Source organism: Chiloscyllium plagiosum, unplaced genomic scaffold (assembly GCF_037043375.1).
Source record: "Chiloscyllium plagiosum isolate Xiang-an unplaced genomic scaffold, Cpla_swu_hap1 HiC_scaffold_7, whole genome shotgun sequence".
NCBI lineage: Eukaryota > Metazoa > Chordata > Chondrichthyes > Orectolobiformes > Hemiscylliidae > Chiloscyllium > Chiloscyllium plagiosum.
The window spans coordinates 87,052,971-87,076,448 of NW_028270145.1; the positions used below are offsets into that span (position 1 = coordinate 87,052,971).

Consider the following 23,478-nt stretch of genomic DNA (forward strand, 5'->3'; position numbering starts at 1 on the left):
GTACAAGCTTGCAACTTTTTGTTCAAATTTAGCAAGCACAAAAGATTTTTAAAGAAATATTTAACTATCCGGGTTATGTGTCGCTCTTTTTTAAATTATACGTACCCCTTAAAATAATCCATAACAACATAACCGTTTGATCTGTTAATCTGATCACTTTAAAAGAGTCAAATGACATTATTAGATGTAAGGAAAATGAGTTAGTACACTTTATGCATGTGTTGATGATGCCTTTCCTTTAAAAATTATGCTTATAATTTGCTATTATTTATTCTGCTGAGACTTGTGCTTTGCATCAGTAAATCCCTTTGGAGAATCTGTTATGAAATGACGATAAGAAGAATTTCTACTTTCAGAACAATTGGCAATCTGGACCTCAATTATAATCATTTCCTGAAGTGAAGCTATGGTCCAAGTTTTCACTCAAATAATTTACATAATCACAACATAAAGTCTTCCATAAGGAAGTGCAACTGGGAAGTGCAATGGAACATACCTTCTTTGCATGAAAAATTGGTCTTATGGTTTTGCAATGGGTAAGCTGATGAAGGGTTTATGCTGGAAAGGTCAACTCTCCTGCACTTCGGAAGTTAGCTGACCTGCTGTGCTTTTGCAATGCCACATGTTGCAACTCTGACTCTCCAGCATCTGCAATCCTCACTTTCTCCTAGTTGATGAAGTTTTATGAATGCAATTGCAAGTATCTCTGCAAATATTAATACTTTTGGAAATGTCCAGACCACTCTGATTTTAAATACTTGAAAGTGACTTTGAAACATGAAAGCTTGAAAAAATGTCTATTAGTGTCTTTACACTGAAACAAAAACTGAAACAAAATGTCATTCCTGGTGAAGGGCTTATGCCCGAAACCTTGATTCTCCTGCTCCTCGGATGCTGCCTGACCTGCTGTGCTTTTCCAGCACCACACTCTCGACAATGTTCAGAACATTGACATCTTCTTGTCTTTCTTCCAGTTGTGGAAAGATGAATTTGGTAGAGGCATTTAATATAACTTATCATGACAGTTCAATACTTAGATCCACTTGGTCATTTTTAATTTTAAAATGTAATTGCAGTGAGAGAAGAATATCAGCCTTTTCTGACATGAGGGAACTTTTTGAGGAAATAATTATATGTATTTGTTTCAGTAATGTTGCTACCATTAGAATGGGAAAGGGTGAGCCTTAGTCATAGCATTTGTATTTTTTTGTCAGAGGTTTCAGGTCTTGGAAGTCCCAGGGAAGAGAGCCTCAGAGTACAATGGCATTATTGCTGGGGTTTCAGTTGGGATGTTGAGGTTTTAGAGCATGTTAAGGATAATAAGGATGAGTATTACATGTTTTAATGGGCATAAAGGTGCATAAAGCCCCCAAGGTCCTGATGAGCTTTATTCCAGGCTGCATTGGGAGGCAAAGGAAGAAATTGCCGGAGCCCTGGCAGAGATATTTAATACTTTGCTGGTCACAGATTAAGTATCAGATGACTGGAGAATAGCTAATGTGGTTCCTTGGTCAAGGAGGGCAGCAGGAATAGGCCAGGTAATTACTGACCAGTTATTCTGACATCAGTGTTAGGGAAATTATTGGAAATAATTCTGAGGCACAGGCTTAATCAACACTGGGAAAGGCAGGGATTGATCAGGCATAGTCAGCATGGATTTGTTAGAGTGAGTCAAATGTTAGAATGACTAATTTTGTTGAGTAGTTTGAAAAGACAATAGACAATAGGTGCAGGAGTAGGCCATTCTGCCCTTCGAGCCTGCACTACCATTCATTATGATCATGGCTGATCATCCTTAATCAGTATCCTGTTCCTGCCTTATCTCCATAACCCTTGATTCCAATATCCTTGAGAGCTCTATCCAACTCTTTCTTAAATGAATCCAGAGACTGGGCCTCCACTGCCTTCTGGGACAGAGCATTCCACACACCCACCACTCTCTGGGTAAAGAAGTTTCTCCTCATCTCTGTCCTAAATGGCCTACCCCTTATTTTTAAGCTGTGTCCTCTGGTTCGGGACTCACCCATCAACGGAAACATGTTTTCTGCCTCCAGAGTGTCCAATCCTTTAATAATCTTATACGTCTCAATCAGATCCCCTCTCAGTCTTCTAAACTCAAGGGTATACAAGCCCAGTCGCTCCAATCTTTCAACATAAGATAGTCCCGCCATTCCAGAATTGACCTCGTGAACCTACGCTGCACTCCCTCAATAGCCAGAATATCTTTTCTCAAATTGGGAGACCAGAACTGCACACAATATTCCAGGTGTGGTCTCACCAGGGCCCTCTACAGCTGCAGAAGAACCTCTTTGCTTCTATACTCAATCCCTCTTGTTATGAAGGCCAGCATGCTATTAGCTTTCTTCACTACCTGCTGTACCTGCATGCTTACCTTCATTGACTAGTGTACAAAAACACCCAGATCTATTTGTACTGCCCCTTTACCTAAATTGATTCCATTTAGATAGGAATCTGCCTTCCTGTTCTTGCCACCAAAGTGGATAACCATACATTTATACACATTAAACTGCATCTGCCATGCATCTGTCCACTCACTTAACCTGTCCAGGTCACCCTGTAATCTCCTAACATCCTCCTCACATTTCACCCTGCCACCCAGCTTTGTATCATCAGCAAATTTGCTAATGTTACTATTAATATCATCTTCTCTATCATTAATATATATTGCAAAAAGCTGCGGTCACAGCACTGATCCCTATGGTACCCCACTGGTCACCGCCTGCCATTCTGAAAGGGAGCCGTTTATCACTACTCTTTGTTTCCTGTCAGCCAACCCATTTTCAGTCCAAGTCAGTACTTTGCCCCCAATACCATGCGCCCGAATTTTGCTCACTAACCTCCTATGTGGGACTTTATCAAAGGCTTTCTGAAAGTCCAGGTACACCACATCCACTGGATCTCCCTTGTCCATCTTCAGAGTTGCATCCTCAAAAAATTCCAGAAGATTAGTCAAGCATGATTTCCCCTTCATAAATCCATGCTGACTCTGACCTATCCTGTTACTACTATCCAGATGTGTCGTAATTTCATCCTTTATAATTGACTCCAGCATCTTTCCCACCACTGAGGTCAGACTAACTGGTCTATAATTTCCTGCTTTCTCTCTCGCTCCTTTCTTAAAAAGTGGTACAACATTAGCCACCCTCCAACCTGCAGGAACTGATCCTGAATCTATCGAACTCTGGAAAATAATCACCAATGCATCCACGATTTCTAGAGCCATCTCCTTTAGTACCCTGGGATGTAGACCATCAGGCTCCGGGAACTTATCAGCCTTCAGACCTAATAGTCTCTCCAACACCAATACCTGGCAAATATAAATTCCCTTCAGTTCAGGTCCTTCAGCCACTGTTACCTCTGGAAGATTGCTTGTGTCTTCCCCAGTGAACACGAATCTGAAGTACCAATTCAACTCTTCTACCATTTCTTTGTTCCCCATAATATATTATACATACATATAATATGTAATAAAAGGTGATTAAATATATTGATGAGGGCAGTGCAGTTAACATGGTTTGCATTAACTTCAGTAAGGCCGTTGACAAGGTTCTACATTGAAGGCTGGTCCAAAAGGTAAGAGTCCACGGGATCCAAGGCAAGTTGGCAAAGTGGATCCAAAATTGGCGAACAAATTCAAGGCAAAATGCAATGATGGAGGGTTGTGTCTATGATTGGAAGCGTGTAGCCAGTGGTGTACCATTGAGACTAGTGCTGGGATCCTTGCTCTCTGTTCTGTATATTAATGACTTAGATGCGAATGTAGAAGATATAATCATTACATTTGCAGCTGACAGGAAAAGTGGTGGTGTGGTTGATATTGAGGAGGATGCGCTCTGAGTACACATTGATATCAATCAGCTGATAAGTACATTTTTGGAGGTCTCATCAGGGAAGGATATACATAATGAATGGTAGGTCCTTAGGCAGAACTGAGGAATAAAGAGACCTTGAATACCTGAAGGTGTCAGTAAAGGGAGACACAGTCGTGAGGAAGGCATACTTGCCTTCATTATTCAAGTCATAGAATATTGGAGCAAAGATGCCTTATTAAACTTTATAAAACATTGGTTTGACCACAGATGGAATACTATGTACAGTTCTAATCATCACACTATTGGAAAGATGTGATCATGCTGGAGAGGGTGCAGAGGAGCTTCACGAGGATGCTGCATGGGATGAGAAGTCTCACTTGTGAAGAGACACAGGATAGGGTGGGTTTGTTTTCTGTGGAGAGAGGATCCGATTGATGGATACAAAATTATGAAAGGCATAGACAGGATAGATTGTGAGAATCTTTTGTCCATAGCAGATATGTCTAAGACCAAAGGGCACAATTTTAAGGTGAGAAATAAGTGGCTAAAGAAGATCTGACAAATAAATTTTTTGACCCAGAGGATAGTAGAAATATGGAATGCACTTCCTGAGATGGTGGTGGAGGCAGGTATTCTCACAATATTTAAGGAGCATCGGGATCAGCACTTAAAATGCCAGGTCATAATAGACTTCGCACCAAATGCAGGTAAGTGGGATAAGTGTAGTTTGGTGTTATTCTTCTTTGACATGGTGGGCTGTAGGGCCAGTTTCTATATTGTATTACTCTCCAAGATTAGGTCAGGCAGTAATGGGTGAATTCAGGTTGAAGTGCAGAGGAATACTGACATCTGATGGGTGACCATTCTTCACAGTATGGATGACGGGCTCTACAAAACCTTTCTGCCAGTTCGGGCAGGCCGCCTCTTCAGCTACTATATAGTTGGCTGCAGCAAAGGAAGGTGCATTCACTTTGCAGGCAGTCAGACTGTTAATTAATGTATGACTCCTGTCACTACTTCACACCATTCTCCAAGAGAAGAGTGTGAAGGTATGAATACTGCAACAGCTACGATTGGAGATTTACAGACCAAGGGAAATGCTATCAACTTAAAATATGAAAGTCCTCAGAATCGGCATCAAGACAGGATCAAAATTATATATATTAAATGTATGTTTTGCTACTGTACTACTGGGCTTCTCTCAGGCATTTTTTTAAATCAAAAGTCACATTTCCATTTTATTAATTTTTCGAATGCTTCATACAAAATGAAAAAAATTGAAGCCAAAATACAATAGAATATTTAATAAGCTGTATTATGCAAATGACACAAGAAAAACAAAATAATGTACACGTTCAGATATAATTTAATGCATTTCCATCAATGAAATTAAATCTGGCATGTTAAAATGAAAGATAGTATCTGCTCAAGGAAATGTAACATTTGAGAGCATTTTGTTTTCATCAAACAATGCTTTGGCATCAGTAAATATTTTGACAAAAATTGAATGAACTTGGACAAAGAATTCTGGCTTTAAGTTAAATATTTTAGAAATTCCAAATCGAGTTTCCGAATTGAGAAAGCCCACATGATGCAAGATGGTTTGGTCAGGAGGATGAAATAGATTATCACCCTTTCAAGATTTTGCTAACCATCCTTACTTTTGCCCCAGGGAAATCCTGAGGCACCGTCTATTGTGAACAAGCCACAAACTCACATTGTCACAAGTGCTCAAGTCCCCACTACAGCACTAGTCATTGAAAGTACTCAATAATTTAATGAATTTTTCACGTTATAACAGGATTACATGTCAACTGGGGTGAGAGAACAGATGTGATATCACTTGGAATCCTATGGCAGTCATGGGTGTCTCATTTGCTGAGCAGAAAACCAGCAAGATTTCCTGCATCGCTGCACTTTGGGAAGGACTTCTTAAAAATTCATTTGTGGGATGTGGACATTGCTGGCTGTCCAGCATTTATTGCCCGTCCCTAGTTGCCCTTGAGAAGGTGGTGGTGAGCTGCTTTCTTGAACTGCTGCAGTACACTTGCTGTGGGTTGACCCACAATGCCATTAGGGAGGGAATTTAGGATTTTGACCCAGCAGCAGTGAAGGAACAGCGATATATTTCTAAGTCAGGGTGGTGATTGAGTTGGAGAGGAACTTGAAGGTGATGGTTCCCATATATCTGCTTGCTTATCCTTCTTGATGGACATGGTTGTGGATTTGGAAGGTGCTGTCTGAGGATCTTTGGTGAATTTCTGCTGTGCATCTTGTAGACAGTACACACTGCTGCTACTGAACATCAGTAGTGGAAGGAGTGGATGCTTGTGGATGTGGTGCCAATCAAGAGAGCTGCTTTGTCTTGGATGGTGTCAAGCTTCGTGAGTGTTTTTGGGGCTGCACTCATCCAGGCAAGTGGGGTGTATTTCATCACACTCCTGACTTGTGTCTTGCAGATGGTGGATGGGCTTTGAGGAGTCAGGAAGTGTGTTACTCGCTGCAATTTTCCTAACTTCTGGTCTGCTTTTGTAGTCATTTTATTTGTGTTGTGAGTCTAGTTGAGTTTCTGGTCAGTGGTAACCCCCAGGATGTTGATTCTGTGGGATTTCGTGATGTCAACATTGTTGAGTGCCAAGGGGCAGTGGGTTTGATTGTCTCTTATTCATCATGGTCATAGTCTGGCATTGTGTGGTTCAAATGTTACTTCCCACTTATCAACCCAAGCCTGGGTATTGTCCTGATCTTGTTGCATTTGAACATGGTTGCTTCAGTATCTGAGAAGTTGTGAATGGTACTAAACATTGTGCAATCGTTGGTGGACCTCCCCACTTCTGACCTTATGATAGAGGGAAGATCATTGATGAAGCAGCTGAGGATGATTGGAGCTTGGACACATTGCTGAGAAACTCATGCAGAGACGTCCTGCAGCTGAGATGACTGACATACAACCATCTTCCTGTGTCCAATCATCGGAGAGTTTACCCCCTGATACCCATTGATTCCAGTTTTGCTTGGCCTTGTCGATGCCATACCCAGTCGAATGTAGCATTGTTGTCAAGGGCTGTCACTCGCATCTCACCTCTGGAATTCAGCTCTTTTGTCATGTTTGAACCAAGGCTGTAAAAGTGCCACCTGCTCCAGAGATGTGCAATAACATCTACAAACAGATTGATTTGATAAATAGGTTAAATGAAATGAAGGAAAATGGGGCATTTAATTGTCTAATTAAACGCCCCTACTACCAAATTCACCCGAGGGTGGGCTCAAGATTCAGGTCGTAGCTCTATCGGTGAAAATGCTGTTATTTACTTGCTAACTGGGTATTACCTGACTCTCTGAATTGATAAAGGAAATATGGAGATGAGCTATATTTTTGTGCAAATCAATTTATGTCTGGTTAGTGGATGCAAAATATAAGATTGTTTAATGATTGACCAGCAGAAATGTACTTTTGATTGCACCTCTCAAGCATTGTCAACATTTTCTTTCTTCTTCATGTATACTGGGAACATGCTCATAGACAGTCTTTCTTTTTAGAATCTGATGACAAATTTGATCATGAATGGGTCTGGCTGACTTGTTTGAAATAATACCTTGCTGAAATTCCAGCAATAGTAAAGGACAGTTTAAACCACTGAACCCAATTCAATTCCAGCAAATTGGAATTTAGAGCAGGGTAGTTTATCGCAAACTTTTTTTTTGTTGAAAGAAAATAATAAACCTGACATGTTCCAAGTCTGTAACCAATAAAACTGACAAGTACAAGATGGATAAATTCTGCTGTATCTATTGTGAAAGAGTCTGCATGACAGTGATCACAGGCGCAGATCACTTCAGAGTTACTGCAGAATCAGAGCAATTGGACTTATCAGACTTTGTAGCTGGTGGGTGGAAAAGCTGGCAGATTCAGTTATTAAGCAGTCACCGAACCCAAACCTGAGACACTGAGATTATGAAACATGTGCTCTTACTGCTACACTGCCATCATGCCTCAGGTCAAATACTTCTTTTAAACATAAGAAAATCCAGATAAGGTGTAACAAAAAGCGTACTGAATTTTGAACAAGTTAGCAGGAACTGTCAGGGTCAACAAAAAGTCATCGTCACTAAAATGTTGTCAAAAACAAATGGTGTGCATTAACATTAACTGCAATTCTGGGCTAGTACTGTGATGTGGAGCATTATTTCCAGTTAGTAATGACAGGACACAGAATTTGAATATGTATTCAAATGAAGTTTACCTTACATTGTGTATAATTTAACTAATCAGTCCAAGCTTCAGTGACAGCAAAAAGAAAGCTATAACAGAGACATATAAACAAATTAGACAGTAAACTTTAATTTATGTGATAAGTGGAATTTACTCAATCACTTAGGCTGTTCTAGTGTTTACTAAAACATAGTAAAAAGAGCCTAAGTACTACATTTAATGGATCTAACCCCATTATAGATGCTTTAGTTTACATACATTGAAGGAGTTATAGTCAAATACCACAAGCCATAAAACATGGACTGATAAACAAATTTAACCAATCAGTAAATTAGTGAATCCATGAACGGAATGTGTGATATCTGCTGGTAATTATCTAGAACTTGTTTACAACTGTATCTACTATTCAACATTGAGTGATTACAGCTTCATACATTTAGATAGGTGTTTTAACTCTCTTTTAAGATTAGCTTGATTATGATAATGATTATGCATTGTCATTTACTTCAAACTGCACCAATTTATTTTTTTTCTCTTTTTGTCTAATGATTTTCTAACGTAACAGTGGCACAATTGTTCAGGTATTATGTTTAAAATTAGTGTCCCAGCTCCAAGCTGGTGTTTATTTGGATTAGATTATCAGCATTTTGCGTAATGAATGTGCATTGTGCATTCACTTTACATTGACCACATAAGAAGGGGAGATATGTTTATATACAATAAAGAAAATATTTAAAGTGTTACCAAACATTGTGAAATCAATGGAAACAGAAACAAAATTAATGGGAAGGTGGTCTGAACCCAGCCAAATTCACACTAGGGAATTGGAAATATACACTGTAATTATCTAGGGAGTGCAGTATTAAAAGAATGCCAACTCCCAGTTGAGACATTAAACCAAAGTCCATTTACCCACACAAGTGCCAGTAGACATAAAAGGTCCTAATGCCTGACTCTGAGGAAGAACCTGGGAGACTTTATAACTTCAATCAAGATTATAAAACAGATTATCTGGTGGTAATCTGTTTACCATTTGTCGAAGCTTACTGTGTGGATATTGACCATGTTCCATCCAATAAAGCAGCAATTTCATTTTAATTTGCTTACTTGACTATTGAGCACTTTGAGACATCTTGATGTTATGAAAAACACTACTCACATGACAGTATTTCTTTATTTTCCCAATGCTTAATATGAAACCTTGCAAAAAGTAACTTACAGTTGCTCAATGAATATGAGCAAGCCATCGCACCTCAAAGTTATATTGTTACTGATCTAATTCTTTTGTCATTCAACTGTCCAGTTAGTTACTGGTTTCATAATACAATGAACCAATGGCAGCATAAGCAGTGACAAAGGAAACCAGTGTAGACGGTATCGTGGTATTGCCAGTGATGGCGGGTCAATTTTAATATTACATCATAAGACATATCATCCCTGTTTCAGATTTCCTCCACACTAAGCCTCAACTTAAGCGTATACTTTTCTTTAAGATTGTTCAACTTGTGAAGATAGATGAAATTTGGAATTCATACATTTTACACTGCGGTCAGAATTTAATCGTCATATAAGTGTCCCTGTCTCGGGACTGGACAAACAAAAGGAACCTTCATTGTGAGTCCATAAGGATTAAATCCCAACCCACTGGCTGCCATCAGAGTTCCTCCAGGGAAGTTTCCCTGCTGGACCTCCTGATACTGGGCAGCTGTCCTATCCTCTAAGAGATGCCAGTGTGACAAAGAGGTCAGCAGTGCCATTGAGATTGGTGGCCACTGTTGTACTGCAGTAGGCTGAGGAAAGGATTGTCATTGAAACCCGGGAGTTAAAGAGATGGGCAGGATCACCAGAGTAGTCATCAAGATGCCAATGAAGGTGGGAAAAGGAGTTTCATTATCAAGGCTAGGAAGTGGCTTACTCAAGGTCACTCCATTTCTGCTAGCAGGTCGTTCCATTGGATTCAAAATGCAAGAGAAACAGAGACAGAGCCTTTTTGATTCTTTGATTGCCGCATGCCACTTCTAATGCATGTTAGCTGTATCTCTACATTAATAAAACTTTAATTACATTCTTTTCTGCATTCAAAAATAGCATTTGATGACAGTTTTGTTTTCCTATAAACTCAAAGAAATGATCAACTTAAGGGACAATGGTTTATGGATCTGAAGAGCTTTGTGCAAAGCAGATATGAACTTAAGTCCCCACAGATAATAGCATTATTTAGAAATAGGGATGGACAGTAAATAATGCACTGGCCAGTGACTTCCATATCGCATAAAAGAATAAAAGAAAAAATGTCTAATATAAACTGGAATGAATATCATCAACAAATGCAAAGTTAATTAACCACTAAGTTTTGCATTTTCTAGGATGTGTATTTACATGTGGATATGTGTATGATATTACTGTAAGCCGAGTTCTTGATTTGCTATTCTTCTTCCAATATTTTTTTCAATATCTATAATTGATAGCTAACTAGGCTAAGAGCCCACATCCTGAAAGCTGACTTTTCATCCATATATTTGGTTCGGCGTTTAGTATTTCTAGTATATGAGTTCAAATCTGGCACTTAAAATCATTTTGCATAACTGGATATTTGATATAAAGATTGAAGGAAATGGACATGCTATTCCCATTTTCATTAGGGAGTTGTTAACATTATACACATTGCTGCAACTTGGACAAAGGAAGAATGTTTTCACTTTTAAATTGTGGTCACTATGGTCATGGCATCAACAAAGTGGAATTAAGCATTGATTTTCCTTTGTTTTAGAATATGTGTGTTTATTCAACTTAATACATTTTTGAATTAACTATCTATGATTATTCTTGAATTTCATTAACCTCAGAGGTCAATTTCTTGTGGGCATAAGATGCTTTCGGGTGTGGTTTGGAAGGCACATTTTGCTGAACACTTGCAAAATATTGTAAACATGCAAGAATTGCTGCTTAATGGTCAATATTTCCTTTCCTCCCTGTGACTTGGTTCTCGGTATTATACATATCAGAAGAATGAATCACTGATGAGATCTGACATTCTTTGAATCCAAAGGCTTTTGGTTCTGACTCAGAAATTTAATAGAGAGAGAGAATATAAATACTTAGAATTATACAGGTCTTTTCACAACTGTTACATAGATGGTTACATAAATTATCAATATTCAATTTTCATCTCTGATTTTAATATCTGAGATGTTCATGGAAGAAAGTTATTTTTTAAAAGAGGACAAATACTAACCTAAATTAGAAAGATAAAGTGCTGGTGAAACTCAGTAGTCTATCAACGTCACTAGAGAGAGATGTGCAGTGAACATTTTGAGTTGTTTATGAATAAGAATCATATTGGACTCAAAGTATTTTTTTTAACTCTCTTCATAAATGCCACCAGACCTGCTGAGTTTCTCCAACATTTTCTATTTTTAATTAAGATTTCCAGCATCTGCAGTACTTTATATTTAAAAACAGAACCACGACAGCTGCTGTGATTACCTGACCAGGTTGAGACAAGCTTAGGAAACCATGAGTACACAAGGATAAGTCTGATCTGAGGGTGGCGGTGACTAGTGAGCCCGGAGTGGGATTCTGGTGGATGGGTGGCCCAGGATAGTTGTGAGGCCAGAGCGGGGCTCTGGCAGCAGCTTTGCAGAGGCAGCTGGCAGAGTGGCAAGCATGGGACCTGGCATCAGCCGTGACAGAGGTGTTGTCGGGCGAGGTAGGCCCAGTGGCAAGAGATGGTGCCTGAGGATTGGCGGCTTTAACATTGCGTCAGGCACTTATGGTGGCGCAAGGGTTATGGACTCTCTTTAAGCTATATATTTTTTAAAATTGTTATTTTTAAACTTTTCAAAATGGCACCAGGTCATGGCTGCAGTGGAAGCTTTCCACAGTATTTTACTGGACTATTCACTATAAAACATATGTGACAATAAAATCATTCATTCATTTTAAAACTCATTACCTATGTTTGTCTATGTGTTTGATGATGTCTTTTTAATTTTTTGATGGTCATAGGAAATACAGTCCTCTTTGTTTCACCTTGTAATTTGGCGGCTTAATTTTAATTTATTTAATTATATGCTCTTGGAAATATAATGGCTGGCTGCTAAAAATAAAATAAAACTATTTGTTGCAACTGACAGAGAGGGTCATATAAGAGGACAAGGTAATTTCCCGCATCCCCTCCTTATCACCTAGTCGTAAGGCAACCACAAAATGCTTTAAAGTATTTTGTGGCTTATAAAGTTCCTTTGAGGTGTAATCTTGTCAAGGAGAGAGTGAGGACTGCAGATGCTGGAGATCAGTGTGAAAAGTGTCGTGCTGGAAAAGGACAGCAGGTCTTGGGCTTATGCACGAAACGTCAATTGTCCTGCTCCTTGGATGCTGCCTGACCTGCTGTCCTTTTCCAGCACCATACCTTTCAACTCGAATGCAATCCTGTCAGTAAAGTAGGAAAAGAAAGAAAGATTTCCATTTATGTAGTGCCTTTCACAATCTCCCATGTCTCAGAAAATTTGATTATCAACCCTTTAAATAAAGGTTGTTGGTTCAGCAGTTTTATTCAGTGTGTTGCAGTTATGATTTTGTTTTGGATCAAGGGATCTCACTGAATGGCAGATCAGATTCAATTTTGGTTTCGGTTTTATTATGATTTAAGTACGCCCCTGATCTACTGCTCTCTAAACAGACCTTAATGAGCAAATTAACTTTTCATGAATTTTAGTCTCCAGATTTATTGGATTCTCCTGTAAGTATCAATTCAAGCCATTTGCAGAATAGGTAAATTGTTTGAAGCCACTCAATCTCTCATTGAACAAGGAAAGCATGGCTGGATTATCATCGGATGTTCACTATTTAACAACTCAGCAACTAATCAGAAGTAGTTAGATGTTCATTTCCATCAATCTGAGTAACTAGAAAATAACATTGGAAAATAACTAGAGTTCAGCAATGAAAGCAATGAATACATTTTAACAAATTCTCTAGAGGTGGATTTTGCTTTTCATCTTGAAGGAAAAAATAGAGCATTATTTGAATGTGTTATTACCTTAACCACCTTATTACTTCAAGAAGACTAATGCTAGATTATTGGTGAAATGCAATGACTAAAGCTTACACTAATTGTTGAAAGTAGCTAATTGATAAAATGGAAGCAAAAACAAAAATGGTTCTGTAGAAGGGTCACTGGACCCCTGAATCATTAACTCTGACTTCTCTCCATAAATGCTGCCAGTCATACTGAGTTTTTCCAGCAATTTCTGCATTTGTTTTTGATTTCCAGCATCTGCAGTTCGTTTTTTTTTTGTTTAACTGAAGGAATGGTGCTGACTTCGGGATGCTTTGCTCTTTCATTGACTTGTATATGTTGTGGAGGTCAGACGATGGTGCTAGAGGACTTTAAACGCATGAAACTAAGTAAAATGCTGAGTCCTCATATGGTGTGCTTCCAGGCTGTGGTAGATGATAATCAACTCATGCTTTCCATGTTCAGTGTGAGATTTGCTGGAACTCCGGAGTCCAGTCTCCACTGAAATCAGTTGGGGATGTAGCATACAGGATACATTTGGCAAAGACCTCAGGCACCATGGCTGGCTGCCACCAGCTTGCTTTTGGGCTGTGAACAAAGAAAACATATTTATAAGGCACTTTAATTATGAAGTGGTTTCATAATTTACTTTAACCCTTTACGTATCACACTCAAACTGAAATGGTAACGGCGTTAATGTTCTTGTTACTTTGCATGCATCATATGACAGGAAACCGACCATTCTGTATTATATTTTATTTTATGTTGAAATAAAGCTTTGGGTTAGAATAGGAACTTCAAAATGGGGAATTAGTGCAACCAATAAGCCAGTCTGGTATCAAGGCATTGGTTGTGATCAATTAGCTGTGCTGGGTGAGCCACATGACTGACACAAGACTCCCCAGAACATAAGTCCAAGGTATGCAGGTTAAATGGGTTGGCCATGCTAAATCACCCATGGTGTCCAGGAATGCGCAGACGAAGTGGGTTAGCCATAGGAAGTCCAGGATTACAGGGTTAGGGTAAGGGATGTGGATCTGAGTGGAATGCTCATCGGAGGGTCGGTGTGGACTAGGTGGGATGAATAGCCTGCTTCCACACTATGGGGATTCTATGATTCCGAACAAGCTCTCTACACTAAGTTTTGTCATGGAAAGTGGTTACCAGAAATGCAAAAGACATCTTCAAAGCCTTCCTGAAAAAAATGCAACATTCCCATGAAGTTATAGAAATCTCTTGCCAATACCACATGGGAATCTCTTGTCAAGACCACCCAAACTAGAGAAGAGGCATCTTTGTGGGTTCCAACTATTTTGGGTATTGCTGACAGGCACAGGTGGAGGCCAAGCCCAGACAGTGGAAGGAGCCTATGGAGACCTAAGAATCCCACCAACCAACTCATCAACCAGCAGCATTGACAGGGATCCAGAATTGAACTGTTTTGTTGCCTCAACAACTCTGGAGTGGTAACCAGTCATCCTCGGTCTCAAAAGACTACCTAAGAAGCAGGAAAGGGGATGGAGTGGCATAATAGGATTGAAATTCAATAGCAGCCCAGTGTGATAGTATTGTTTGTAGGTTATCAGGGTTGTTCATGGAAGCAGTTGGTTTACTCTCGGCAGCAGTGACAGGTTTACAGGGCAGTAGGCCAACTAATGACCCCACTAAATGACAGTCTCACTTGGATAGATCATAATGAGGAATTATGAAAGTGAAACAACTGAGAGAGGCAGTAGGTGGTGCTCTTTCTTGTTTTGTGTTGACACACTGCTATGGAAAAGAAGAGAGTGTTTTATTTGCACATACCTACTTGAAAATATTTGATGCCGATATTCGGTAAAGTTAGAAAGAAATTCAAATCAAACTCCGGCACTAAAATCCATAATCATGAAAAACTCGCCAGAACATTTTTATGTTTATGGATCTGATCTTTAATGGTATTCAAAGTATGTTTTCAACCATGCCATTTTTTTTTTTAAACTTCTATTCCACTATAACACAGACATAAATTATTCTTTTCACTTTTGATATTTGATGTGAAATGTCCTCTCTCATACAATGATGAGCACTGGAGTGAGTTATTAAATATTGTTTCCAATTTCAACTGAAGTTGTCAAAACGGTTTTTTTTCTTCTTGATTAATCCTCACATTTCAGTATTTGTTCACAATTTTTGAGATTTGGATGTGACATTGTTTCTCACTCCCTCTGTGCAGAAAACAGGCTGTAAGCCGGAGAACGTGGACCTGTGCGGTGCTCAGATTGACTGGGCAAAAGACAAATCCAGCAGAAAAAATGTGCTTCAGGTAGGATAGTTTCGATAACAACATGATCAATCTTGTACTCAATTGTCTGGCTGGAAATTTTTCAGTACTTGAGCTTTCGGAGATGAGCTGTCATTTTCGTTTGAAATTGATGCAGAAAAGACAGTAAATAGAACTGATTAAGGGAAAACAGCATGTTGAAGTAGAAGAATCCCCATGTACTGTATAGATGACAGCTTACTGAAAAGAATCTCACTTGGAAAAGCCTTTTTTAACAACATTAGACCATGTTGCTATCTTATGCAGTACTTAACTAGCACAATCTATTCAATTTACCAAAACAGTGACACCTACATTAACTGCCTCTGTTGGAAAGGGAGCAGTTCGAACTAAAATCATAAATGTCCATTTACCACCAGATTTCCTACTTAGTTTATATTCACTGCTTTATTCACTCTCAAGTTTTCATGGACATCCAACTCTATACACCTGATGGCAACCTTTATGAAACCATGCAGACAGACATCCTTTAATCGACATTCATATGTGCAAAAGAATTGAGTGACATATTAATCAGATTGTATTCCATGGCCTGTACTCTCAATAAGATTTGGTATGCTAAAGATACAGGCAACAGGAAAAGACAAGTTTTCAAATTACTTTGACGGGGCCCAGTTGTTTCTCTAGGGTCAACATAGACATCTGTCATTCAATGCTCTCACTCTTCCCCTCCCAACTCTCCATGATCATGCATTCCATCCAGGTCTATCAGATCAATCTCAAAGCCTCTTATGATTGATTCTGCTCAAGCAGCTATGGCGTATCCATGAAAGCTCTCCAGCTTGTAGGATGTATGTTCATGAGTCTTGTCCTTCGAAATGAACTAGGCCTCTCATTGAAAGTATTGGGTAGCCAGCCCAAGCATTCCTCACAGTTAGTTTCCCAAATGTTAAAATTCTCTCTTATCCTCCATGTGCCTTTTCTTTTCATTGTGACCATTGGATAGGGAGTTGTTTTCTAATTGATTAAACAGCCATCCATTTAATTTAATGTCATCATTGCCAAATTAAAATTGTGCATCTGAGTAACCATTGTGTAATGCATTACGATTCAAATCACAGGTTGTGATATTAGTAAGGTGCTCAGTAATGTTTTTATTCGAAATACCATTGTTTATTTTGAAAAATAAAGGTTTCAAACGTCGACTTCATTATGACAGTCTGACAAAGGCTTCCTGTCCTTTCCATTGATGTTGAGCAGGAAATACATAAAAGTGATAAGTTAGCTGAAATGGGCCATGCAGGATTGTACAAAAATGTCAAATATTGAGAAAGAAATGGTACAGCTCAAAAAGGAGCCACCAGGAAACTTCTGTAGTGGTACTATTATTTCACAGTTTATAATTCTCTTCAGTTGTTACTATCTTTTATCACATACACATTACCCTCTTCAATTGGGTTAAATTATGTTGTGTTTGAATCTCTTTCCAAGAAATCTGTTTCATAGTTATCCATTAACTACATCCTTCAGAAATCTTGAGAGATCTTTGGAGCTCAGTGTGAAAGAGCTTTTCTTCTCCATCCAACTTCAATCACATTTACATGCAGGCTTTTTATAAAGCCACTCAGCACTTCATTTTGTAGACATACAGAGTATGATAGTCTCTCCTACCATCTCAAGTCTGAAGAGTTTAATAAAAAGCTACTTTTCTAAAACGCTTACACAAGATCATAGTCCTAGTGCTGGTGACCGCACAGTTTATTTGTACTGCTGCCTGTGGCTAAAAACAGACGTTCCAAGATTGCAGCCAATGATTATCTGATAAGGCTGGCTGTGAGAAGTTTGGTTTAGATTAAAACAGGTTGCATCAGCTTTGCTAAAGGCAAGCTTTATTTTTGTCACTTGAATAACCCAGGTTTTCTTGCGAATTGAGATGTTTAAAATATTTTCAATATTAGGTGTTAGTTTAATGTTAACTTTTTGGTTTGAAATTTGAGGTGATGAGGATTGGAAAGGATTACTCCATAAACCCAAATAATCCAAAGTGTCATCAACATAACAGTGTATGTAGTGACTAAATAAAACCATCTTAAAGGTGGACAATACTGTCAATCAACAGCAGGGGGTTAAGTGCTTCAGAAAATGTGCCATGGCTTGACATTCATTTGTCAAGAATAATTTTGTATGCGTGCATGTGCGTGGTGTGTAGATGTTTGCTTGTAATGTTCTGAAATCCCTGCACCTTTTTAAATTTTAAATGGAGCTAAATAAAGTCTTCTTGAGGGGGATGGCGGTAGATTTAAAATTTAAATTTGTGCTGCATTTTCTGATGTTGAAACATATTACTTTTCCATTTCAAGCTGATGCAGCACATCCTAGCTGTGCTGCTGGCACCGAAACAAAAGGTTGTGCAAAGCTATCATTTGCAAAATGTTTCAAATGATGTATGCCGAGCTAGGTTTCACTTGAAAATCATGCACTGCTTTGCTGAAGGATGTCACTTTTCTTCATTCCATCTATTGCAAGTGAATTCAGCTTCTGCATGGAAAAGGGCGAAAGGAACATCAGATTTAAATTGCACAGTTTGGTGGAATTATAGAATGAAGCACAAAAACATATCAGCACCATCTAAAGCAGCCTTCTTCTGGGGATATCCTTGAACACATGGTTAATGCACTGTTCAGTAAAAAATTCTTACACTCACCTAAAATTCAATTAGCAAATCAATATGCTCAGCATCCACAAATAACTTAAAAATTAGTGTTTTCTTTTCCTGCTTCAGTTTAGACTATTTATCTGGACTTTTATTTAATGTAATCCTTATTGTAACTTCCCACATTTTCCTTCTAAAGGGAAGCTCTAAAATTGGGTCACAGTCTTCTTCAAGCCTTTTCAAATCTTTCCTGCTTGTTTGACAGGAGTCATGCTTGATGAGAAACAATTCAGTCAAGGTGTCCTCTTATTTTCCTAAAGTGAGGCCATCAATCTCGAATCATATTTTATTTTGGGGTCAATTAATTATGTTTGTGCTTGCCAGATAAGCTTTATGCTGAGTATGGAGAATTCAGAACTGAGAGAAGAATATTGCAACACTGAGCTTATACTTTCAGTGATGAAACCAAAAAAAGCCTTTGGATTTTTCAAAAATGTCACATATTTAGTTGTAGTGTATCAGAAAACATCTAGAAATGTGACATAGTTTGTTGAAAGAATGTGGGAGAAAAAGCTTTCTGTAAATTATATAATGGAGATGGGAAAGATCATTTAAACTTAGACAGAACGGTAAATAAAATACAGATCTTTACAATTTACAGATGTTGCTTTTTAACAACCTCTTTGTTAACTCGGATTTGTTTCCATACACACTATATTAGGTCAGTGAAGGAGGACAAAGTACTTTTTGATCTTTGTCCATAATGGTGACACAGTTAAAATGTTTACATTTGCCTTTTGAAGTGTTTGCATTTTTGATAAATTGTGGGAAATAGTCTAAAATGCTCTTTCCCAAAGTAATATTTATTTTCTTACACTCTTCTCCTTACTGACTTTTGTGCAAAAGTCAGCTAGACATTTCATAACAATGAAACCTAAATATTTACATGAAAATGCAAACTATTGCAGTGAATATTTAGAAAGGGCTAAACAATTCTAAGCCAAATAATAATAATTATCATCTCTCAAGTCGATTGTTGATTTTTTTTTCCGTAAGTTCTTTATTTTAAATTGTGTGCTGAAATGAATGTTGAAGGGCTATGTGGTTCTTGTGTAGCATGCTTAGGCAATTATCTTTTGAAAAGCTAAGCTGTAATCTTGTCAAAACTCGTGTCATTCATTTGTAATTGTTACACTCTGCTATTGGTAACTTCATCTGTTTATTGAGATAGTACTGTTTATTAATTAAGATAAAATAATTGTTGAATACAATAATAACAGTACAACAACTGATGTGCTACAGCTGCAAGATGTGAGAGCTTCTGGACACTGGTGGTGATCCAGGCAAACATATCTGCAGCTTGAGGGAATTTAGTTCAGAATTATTGAGCTGGTGGTTAAACTGCAAACACGATACCATATCAGGGACAGTATGCAATGAGACACCTTGCTCCTAGAGCTGTGCATACATTTTAGGATAAAGTTTTCTGATTTAGTAAATGGTCAGGAAAAGGAGGATATGACTGCAAATGAGATAGGTATCAAGGTCCAGAAAGTAGGCCTGGAGTTATAAAGCATGGAAATAGGCCCTTTAGTCTGACTTGTTCATGCCAACCAGATATCCTAAACTGATCTAATCCCACTGGCCAGCATTTGGCTCTTACTCCCTCTAAACCCTTCTTATTTTTGTACCCAGCAGAATGCCTTTTAAATGTTGTAATTGTACCCATCTGCCACCACTTCCTTTGGTAGCTCGTTCCATACATGCATCACCCTCTGCATGAAAAATTTGCCCCTTCCGTCCCTTTTAAATCTTGCTGTCTCATGTATGCCCTCCAGTTTTGGACTCTTTAACTTTGAGGAAAAAATACCTTGGCTATTTATCCTATCCATGACTCACATGACTTTATAAACATCTATCGGGTTAGCATTCAGCGTCCCGATGCTTCAGGGAAAACAGCCCCAGCCTATTCACCCTCTCCCTATGGCTCAACACCTCCCCCCCCCCCCCCCACCCCCCATCTTGCCAACATCCTTGTAAATCCTTTCTGAGCCCTTTCAAGTTTAACAACATCTTTCCTTTAGCAGGGAGATTAGAATTGTATGCATTATTCTAGACGTGGCCTCACCTTCTATCATGTTGCAGCTCCTGTACAGTCAGAACATGGTGTCCCAACTCCTATGCTCAATGTATTGTCCAATGGCAACAAGTGCCTTCTTCACCACCCTGTCTCCCTGCGACTCCACTTTCAAGGAACCATATATCTGCACCCCGAGGAGAAATGGTGAGATTTCCCCTTTGAGTCACTCGGAGGCACAGAAAGCAGGAATAGTGAATAGCTTGAGAGTCTGATGTGGGTGAGTACAGTAGAGTGGATGGGATGCACACAGTAGTGAGAGTTGCAGTCCATGTGCCTTAATGAGATGTGTGTTCAGTGAGAGAGTTGGAGTGAATGGTGGCTGTGTGAGAAGATGGTGGCATAGCCTTTGTACAGAAGAGTAGATTATTGGCCTTTTATCTGCACTATTGGACAGCCCTCCTTTTTCAGGACACAGTACTGTCTTAGCCTACTATTTAGTTCCAGGTTAGCATGGTCTGATAATGTGCCTCCTGTGGTCCACTGGAAGAAGGACTGTACTCCTATCCAACACTCCAACCTGGTTGAAATTTCCTGTATGACACAGTTTCTCGTTGAGAAGGGAGTCAGTTAAGTAAAGAAAATAGGTCACCTTAATGAAATGTTTTTAGTTTGAAAGTGCCAAATCAAAAATGGTTGAATAAAGCCCTGGATGGGTTTCAGCTCAGTTGAAGAAAAAGACTATCAAACTTTAAAGAGTGAGATTTGAAAGAGACAATTAAATCAAACCTATAGATGTGATAGTGAAGGGAAATCTCTCTGGTGTTGGAGTTCTTTAAAGTGATGGTGTTGCAATTGACGAAATTATATCTTTATTATGTATTGTGAAATCTCTCAAATTATCACATGTGTAACTAACTTGTTTTATTCTAATTTATTTTATTTTGCATAAAACTGTCTCTATTAGTATTAAAGCCATAACTGGAACATTGCATGCTTGCTTTTTCAGTGAAAGACCTTCTTGTTAAATGAAATAAAAATAAGCTATTCAAATCAGATTTGTCCATTGCTTAGATCAGCTAGGATCAGAGATACTCAGAAAAGATACATTTCAGCGAGAAAGAAAGATTTTAAAGGAAGAATGCACCATCTATGGTGTTTGAAGGTAGTTAAGGATTGTATTGCATTGAAAGAACAAACATTTAATTTTGTAAAAATGAGTGGCAAGTCAGAAGATTGAACAAATGATAAAGAACAGCAATGAGTGACTTAAAGGTTAATAAGAGGGAAAGAAATGACATTATGAGAGAAGACTAGCTAGAAATATCAACACAAATAGTAAGAGAGTATCCAGGCATTCAAAACTGAAAAAAGTCAATTGAGCATTGATTTTTCTAGAAACCAAGGTTAAGTAATGGCAAACAAGGAAATGGTAGATGAATTGAACAGATATTTTGCATCTGTCTTCAGTGTGGAGGATGCAAGTAGCTTCCCAGAAATAATTCTGTGTTAGTTGGTAGAAAGAAGGAAGGAGGTAAAGGGTGCATGTAAAATTATTTGAACTAAAAGCCAACAAATTCATGGTCCCAATGGACTTCATCATAAGGTTTTAAAAGAAGTTACTACTTAGATAATGGAGTTTTTTTTATTTTTCCAAAATTTCTGTGATTCAAATAAGGTCCAATCAAATTTGAGAGTAGAAAATTCTCCTATTTTCAAAAAAGAAAAAAGACAGGAAACCATCATCGAGAGACCAGTGAGCTTAAAATCTGTCATAGGGAAAACACTGGACTCTTATTAAGAAGGTTTGCAATGGATCACCTCAATACTCTCAGACAGCATTGTTTTGTGAGAAGTCAATCATAGTTGACTAGTTTATTGAAGTTCTTTCAGAAATAATAAGCACATCTACAAGAAATACAGATATGTTGTAGTTATATTGTAGTTAGATTTCTAGAAAGCATTCAGCAAGGTGCCATATTAAATGTTACAATGAAAAATAAAACATCAGTGAAAAGTTAAAGGGTGTGGAGGTGTTGGTATGGGGAGATGTAAGAGGTATAAAGATTCCTGATTAACAAGTGTGTCAAAGGTTGTCTAAGATAGGTCAGAAGATGGAGTTGAGATGACAATCAGGTCAGTGATGATCTTATTCAATGGTGGAGTAGGCTTAGGAGTTGAATTACCTACTTCTGCTCTTAGTTCATATACATGTAGATTCATACCTTGGATATAATTCTAGATTGCTCCAGGATATAATAGTGCAGTATGGCACTTTGTTGTTAGAGAAAGAGCAATTAGAAACACTAAGTAGTTTAGTTGGATGTAATTACAGAAATCTCATTAAGTCTCAACATGAAAAGTGGCTTAATCCAAGATTAATCAATAAGTAAGGCTAAGATTCTGATGAATACAATTATTGCTGAAACATTGCGACTGGCTGGCAGACAAAATTAGATTTGCCTCATGCTTGACTACAATATGTTAAAGGGGGCAATAGTTTGAGTAAGAATGATCCCAGCTTCCAACAATTAAAATTGTCAACTGTAATATGCACTTATACTTCACCCAATCCATTGATATATTCTGATGCAATTAAATACTGATGATATATATACATATCCTATTTTCATCCTGCTGCATTGTATATATGCTGTGCAGGTATGTTCCATGCACAGTTTGTCAGTGTGAATGGAAGATGTGCCAAGGGAAGGAAGCAACTGATTTTGTTGAAATGATCTAAAATATTTTCCTAAAATTCAAGCCTGTTAAAGAGGTCCTCACTAAAGTACTGCTTTCTTGAACTCATTATTCCAGAGTGGGAATGATATAGAATTTAGAGTGCAGAAACTAGTCATTTAGCAACTGGTGTGTGCTTCCCCAGCCTAACTGATCAAGCTTTTTACCCAATGGGGATACTTTAATAATAAAAATAAACAGGTTTGGGTTGTTTGGTGGGATTAAAGCCATAAAACTCAAAATCCCAACACCAACCCATCTCTAGCCTAGCCAATTCTGGAAATCAAAAGTGGGCATTTTGAAATATTGCAATTAAGCTGCCAAGTTTAGGAGTCAAGTGCCTTTGCAGCTATCTGCTGAATCTAATGTTCCTACATAGGCAAGTCTATAATTGGCTGACCCCATCCCAAACCTTCTAATTCTGTGGATTTATTTCTCCGACAACTTCTGGTTTCACTGCCCAAGCCAACAAGTTCTCTTTTCCAAAGCCCAATCCCCAGCTCACAAATCACCAAAGCTGCAGGGTCCCACCTACATCATAGGCCTCCAATCTTCGACCTAGATTTGTAATTATTCCCCCAGTTACCTCCCTCCACTGAGGCTCAGACCTCCTTCCTATCCTTGGAATCCACCCCTCCCCCACCACTTTGCAACAATGAGCAGGTTGCTACCTGTCCCCT

At 38.4% G+C, this 23,478-nt stretch overlaps 1 protein-coding gene and 1 long non-coding RNA gene across 2 annotated transcripts in view; one reads left to right on the plus strand and one right to left on the minus strand.

The window, feature by feature from the left end:
- Window positions 1–23,478, plus strand: part of arhgap15 (Rho GTPase activating protein 15) — a 741,895-nt gene that overhangs the window by 177,547 nt on the left and 540,870 nt on the right. Inside the window, exon 7 of the mRNA XM_043694095.2 lies at window positions 15,282–15,371. Coding sequence (XP_043550030.1) covers window positions 15,282–15,371 — 90 coding nt within the window. The remainder of the gene's footprint in view (window positions 1–15,281; window positions 15,372–23,478) is intronic.
- LOC148149658 (uncharacterized) overlaps window positions 12,800–23,478 on the minus strand; it is a 60,681-nt gene continuing 50,002 nt past the window's right edge. The window contains exon 3 of the long non-coding RNA XR_015757719.1: window positions 12,800–13,654. This is a non-coding gene — a long non-coding RNA (uncharacterized LOC148149658). The remainder of the gene's footprint in view (window positions 13,655–23,478) is intronic.